The sequence below is a fragment of the Otolemur garnettii genome, unplaced genomic scaffold (assembly GCF_000181295.1).
Source record: "Otolemur garnettii isolate 467f Iridium unplaced genomic scaffold, OtoGar3 scaffold00233, whole genome shotgun sequence".
In the NCBI taxonomy this organism is placed as follows: domain Eukaryota; kingdom Metazoa; phylum Chordata; class Mammalia; order Primates; family Galagidae; genus Otolemur; species Otolemur garnettii.
In genome coordinates this window covers 996,536-1,002,261 of record NW_003852628.1, presented here as the reverse complement: position 1 = coordinate 1,002,261, position 5,726 = coordinate 996,536, and the positions used below count along the sequence as shown (strand labels likewise).

At 43.1% G+C, this 5,726-nt stretch overlaps 1 protein-coding gene across 6 annotated transcripts in view; it reads right to left on the bottom strand.

Moving 5' to 3' along the window:
- Positions 1 to 5,726, bottom strand: part of AKT2 (AKT serine/threonine kinase 2) — a 61,228-nt gene that overhangs the window by 26,091 nt on the left and 29,411 nt on the right. For all 6 annotated transcript variants that reach the window (XM_023508227.1, XM_023508223.1, XM_023508224.1 and 3 more), the window contains one exon: positions 155 to 283. In XM_023508227.1, the coding sequence (XP_023363995.1) occupies positions 155 to 283 (129 nt within the window). The remainder of the gene's footprint in view (positions 1 to 154; positions 284 to 5,726) is intronic.

The window sequence follows — 5,726 nt, the reverse complement described above, 5'->3', positions numbered from 1 at the left end:
AAAAACCAAAAAACTCACAGAAGGAAAGCAAGAGAAAGGCAGAAAACACATCTGCACAGGTCCAGCGCTCAGGAATAACAGTCCCATGTGCCCCTAAGATCTAATAGCCATTCTCTGAGCACTAGAATACTGGCATGTTCACCCTAAGACATACCTGCTACAGAGAAGTTGTTTAAGGGGGGTAAGGTCTGGTCAGGGGCCTCAGGCCTCTCCTTATACCCAATGAAGGAGCCATCACTCTTCAGCAGGAAGTATCGGGGCCTCCATGTCTTAATGTATTCACCTGAAATGAAACAGGAGGGGAGGGAGAGAGGTCAGGACAAGGTTGAGTGGTGTCCTAGGCAGGCAGTGGGCAGGCAGCCCAGTCACATAGTGACTCACAAGGGGCAGCAAGGTGGGAGGAGGGTGGACAAGAATGCCAATCCCAGAAGAGCCCTTGTGGTGGCCCCTGCTGACGCAGGCTGGCCTGGGCTGAGCCCAGTGATCCACAGGTCATTACTGGCCTGCAACAGTGCCCCAGGGCACCAGCTGCCCCAGCATGTGGCCAGCAGGGAACCATCCTTGCCAACTCGTGGCCTAGTCCCAGGGGAGGCCCAGTCTTCCAAGCACACATGCCATGTGGCCCTGTAAGGCCAAATCCCATGGGCTGATATTCACCAATACAGCCATGCAGGTGGATCAAATGTCAAAACAATTCTGTGGCAGGCAGGATAGAGCTGCTGCCATACCCTCTAAGGACCCCTTGACCCCTTCCAGTTGTTCTGACCGTAATAACCAAGAGCTCTACACAAAACACACACACACACAAAAAAAAAAACAACTCCTCTGAGAGCTGTTAAGCATTAAAAAAGAAATGGTGAAACACATGTCCACACAAAAACCTATACACAAATGTCCATAGCATTATTTATAATAGCCATAAAGTGAAAACAACTCAAATGTCCATCAGTTAATGAATGGATGAACAAAACGTGGCATATCCATGCAATGGATACTAATCAGTCACAAAAAGAGATGAAGTACTGACACAGAATACAGTGTGGATGCACCATAATTTATGCTAAGTGAAAGAAGCCAGTCCTTAAGAATGACAACATATGACTCAATTTATACAAAATGTCCAGAACAGGCAAATCTATAGAGATGAAAAGTAGATTAGTGGTTGTCTATGCAGGGGAGGGAGTTATTTTTAGGGTAGTAAAAATGTCCTTAAATTGACTGTGGTGATGGTTGCACAACTCTGAATACCTTAAAAGCCTTTGGATTATACACTTTAAATGTCTAAATTGCATGGTATGTGAATTATATCTCAGTAAGGCTGGTAAAAAGAGAGATGGGGCACAGTGGCTCATGCCAGTAGTCCTAACACTCTGGGAGGCTGAAGTGGGAGAATTACTTGAGCTCAGGAGTATGAGACCAGCCTGAGCAAGAGCAAGACCCCGTCTCTACTGAAAATAAAAAAAAACTAGCCAGGTATTATAGTGGGGCCTATAGTCCCAGCTACTCAGGAGGCTGAGGCAGGAGGATCACTTGAGCCCAAACGTTTGAGGTTGTTGTGAGCTATGACACCATAGCACTCTAACCAGCACGATAGAGTGAGACTCTGCATCAAAAAAAAAAAAAAAAGAGAGATGGCAACATGAGCTAGGTCCTAGCATATCACAGGCACTCAATAAATGCTCTTTATCATTAGCCCAGTGTTCAAGCAAAGAATAAGCCAGGTCCTTGACTCAAATGCAGAATGGCAGAGCAGGTGGGCTCTGAGCTGTTTTTGTTACGTGAGAAATGCACACTCTAATAATATCACTTCCCCTCTCTGTGGGAATATCCCCCTAAGGGGATATTGATAAATTAATAATGAAGAAGATCATGATGATACTACAGTATACTTTGTGTCACGCACTATCTTAAGCATCTTATAGGTTGTCTTATTAAATGTTTTCAAATCTGGTACTAAATGATTCCTTTTATATTAGGTTTGAAAACTAGCAAACCCCCAAATTCACAGTATATTGAAAGGATTACATGCCATGACCAAGTAAAATTTATGCCAGGAATAAAAGAGTGGTATAATATATGAAAATCATTCAATACAACACACAAAAATAGAACAAAGAAAAAACAACATGATCATCTCAATGATGCAGAAAAAACATTCAACCGAATCCAACACTCTTTCATGATAAAAACATCCAGAAAACTTAGATTTTTTTTTCTCAAAATGATATAAGGCATCTATAAAAACTTGCTAACATCACACTCAATGGTGAAAGACCAAAAGCATCCCCCTAAGATCAAAGATGCCCTTTTCACCACTGTGAATCAACAATAAGGCATCCAAATTAAAAAGAAGTAAAACTACCTCTATTTGTAGGTAACATGATCTTATATTCAGAAAATCAAAGAATTTAGAAAACTCTTTAGAAACTTCGAAAAATCACAAACAATTGCTAAATCCACAAAGTAATTACTAGAGGTAATAAATTTAACAGGCTTGGCTCAGCACCTGTAGCTCAAGCGGCTAAGGCGCCAGCCACATATACCAAAGCTGGCAGATTTGAATCCAGCCTGGGCCTGCCAAACAACAATAACAACTATAACCAAAAAATGGCCAGGTGTTGTGATGGGGACCTGTAGTCTCAGCTACTTGGGAGGCTGAGGCAAGAGAACCGCTTAAGCCCAGGAATTGGAGGTTGCTGTGAGCTGTGACGCCACAGCACCCTACCCAGGGCAACAGCTTGAGGCTCTGTCTCAAATAAATAAATAATAAATTTAACAAGATCAATACACAAAAATCAGTTGTTCTTCTATACACCAGCAATAAACAATTCAAAAAGGAAATGAAAAAGAAAATTCCATTTATAATTGCCTCCAAAAGAATAAAGTACTTAAGAATAAATTTAACCAAGGAGGCGAAAGGCCTATATATTACAAAAATTGATGAAAGAAATTAAAGATCTAGAGTGGTGCCCATAGCTTAGTAGGTAGGGCGCTAGCCACATACACCAAGACTGGAGAGTTTGAACCCAGCCCAGGCCAGCTAAATAACAATGACAATTGCAACAAATAGCTGGGTGTTGTGGCAGGTGCCTGTTGTCCCAGCTACTCGGGAGGCTGTGGCAAGAGAATCACTTAAGCCCAAGACTTTGAGGTTGCTGTGAGCTGTGATGCCACAGCACTCTACCAAGGGTAACACAGTGAGACTGTCCTAAAAAAAAGAAATTAAAGACCTAAATAAATACCAAAACACCATGTTGGCTCAGCACCTGAGCTCAAGCAGCTAGGGCACCAGCCACATACATCAAGGCTGGCGGTTTGAATCCAGCCTAGGCCCGCCAAACAATGACAACTATAACCAAAACTTAGCTGGGCGTTGTGGCAGGCACCTGTAGTCCCAGCTACTTGGGAGGCTGAGGCAAAAGGATCAAACTTTTAAGCCCAAAAGTTTAAGGTTGCTGTGAGCTGTGACGCCATAGCACTCTATCCAGGGTGACAGCTTGAGAGTCTGTCTCAAAAAAACACCATATATTTATGGATTGGAAGACTTAATGTTGTTAAGATGGTGATTTAATGCAATCTCTATCAAAACTTCAGTAGCCTTTTATTCAGAAATAGATTAAGCTAATCTTTAAATTCACATGGAATCACAAAGGGCCCCAAATAGCCAAAACAATATTGAAAAAGAATAAAGTTAAAAAACTCACACTTTCTGATATCAGAACTTACTATAAAGCTACAGTAATCAGGCTCGGTGCCCTTAGCTCAGTGGTTAGTGCACCAGTCACATACACTAGGGCTGGCAGGTTAGAACCTGCCTGGACCTGCTAAACAACAATGACAACTACAACAAAAAAATAGCCAGTGTTGTGGCAGGTGCCTATAATCCCAGCTACCTGGGAGGGAGGCTGAGGCAAGAGAATCACTCAAGCCCTAGAGTTTGAGGTCGCTGTAAGCTGTGACGCCATGGCACTCTATCTAGAGTAACATAAGGAGACTCTGTCTCAAAACAAAAATAATCATCAATTCATGGGCGGCACCTGTGGCTCAGTGCTTAGGGCACCGGCCCCACATACTGAGGGTGGCAGGGTGGAACCCGGCCCCAGCCAAACTGCAACAAAACATAGCCAGGCGCCTATAGTCCCAGCTACTCAGGAGGCTGAGGCAAAAGAATTGACTAAGCCCAGAAGTTGGAGGTTGTTGTGAGCTGTTGACGTCACAGCACTCTACCAAAGGTGACAAAGTGAGACTCTGATTCTTAAAAAAAAAAAGAAAAAAAAAAATCAAAACGGTGTGGTGTCAGGATACACACAAAGACAAATGGGGTGAAATTCAGGGTCAAAAAATAAAACCAAAAACGTATGGTCCAGTTGATTTTCAACAATGGTGTCAAGATCATTCAATAGGGGAAAGAACAGTCTCTTCAACAAATGGTCCTGGGACACCTGGATATCAATAGGCAAAAGACTAGAGTTTAGCCAAGTGCAATCAATCACACCTATAATCCCAGTGCTTTGGGAGGCTGAGGCAAGATCATTTGAGCCCAGCAGTTTGAGACCAGCCCAGACAACAGAACAAGACCCTTCCTCTACAAAAAAATTAAAAATTAGGCAAGGCATGGTGGTATGCGCACCTGTAGTCCCAGCTGTAGGCTGCAGCAGGAGTTGAAGTATCTCAAAATTGGAAGAAAAAAAAAAAGGTTCAGCACTGATGCACAGTGGTTACAGTGCCAGCCACATACACCAAGGCTGATGGGTTCAAACCCAGCGTGGGCCAGCTAAACAATGATGACAACTGCAACAAAAAATAGCCAGGCATTGTGGTGGGCACCTGGCGGCCCAGCTACTTGGGAGGCTAAGGCAAGAGAATCACATAAGCCCAAGAGTTTGAGGTTGCTGTGAGCTGTAACACCAAAAAGAATAGGGAAAAAAGTATCCAATATGCTCAATACTACTATGAAATCAAAATATAATCACCTACACATTCATACGAATGGTAAAACATAACTACCATCCAGAAGGTAGAAGGGAAGAGGACAGAGAAGGGAGGAGAGAAGAGGGAGAGACAGGAGGAGAAGAGAAGGTATTTGGGGAGACCTCACCTAATGTGCATGATGAAGTGGTACATTTCAAAACTATTAAGAAAAGAGTATAATTATCTTACCACAACAAATAAGTGAGGTGATGGATGTGTTAATCAGTTCAATGTAAGCACTTCACACTCCTTATCAAATAAGTACACTGAACCTTATAAATGTATCAATGTACAGTTATGATTTAATAACAAAAACTTAAAAATAAATAAAATAAATGAGCAAGTAAGTAAAATAACGGGCACAGTGAATAAATACAAGGAAAGGTCAAAACCCCTTTCATATTTGGATTTTGATTTCACAGAACTGTTTGGGGTAAAAGAAATGGAATGTTGGCTCAGCAGCCGTAGCTCAGTGGTTAGGGCACTGACCACATACACCAGGGCCGGCGGGTTTGAGCCCGGCCTGGGCCTGCTAAACAACAATGACAACTGCAACAAAAAAATAGTCAGGTGGCTCAGCGCCTGTGGCTCAAGTGGCTAAGGCACCAGCCACATACAGCTCGGACCCACCAAACAACAATAATGGCTGCAACCAAAAAATAGCTGGGCATTGTGGCGGGCACCTGTGGTCCCAGCTACTTGGGAGGTGGAGGCAGGAGACTCGCTTGAGCCCAGGAGTTGGAGGTTGCTGTGAG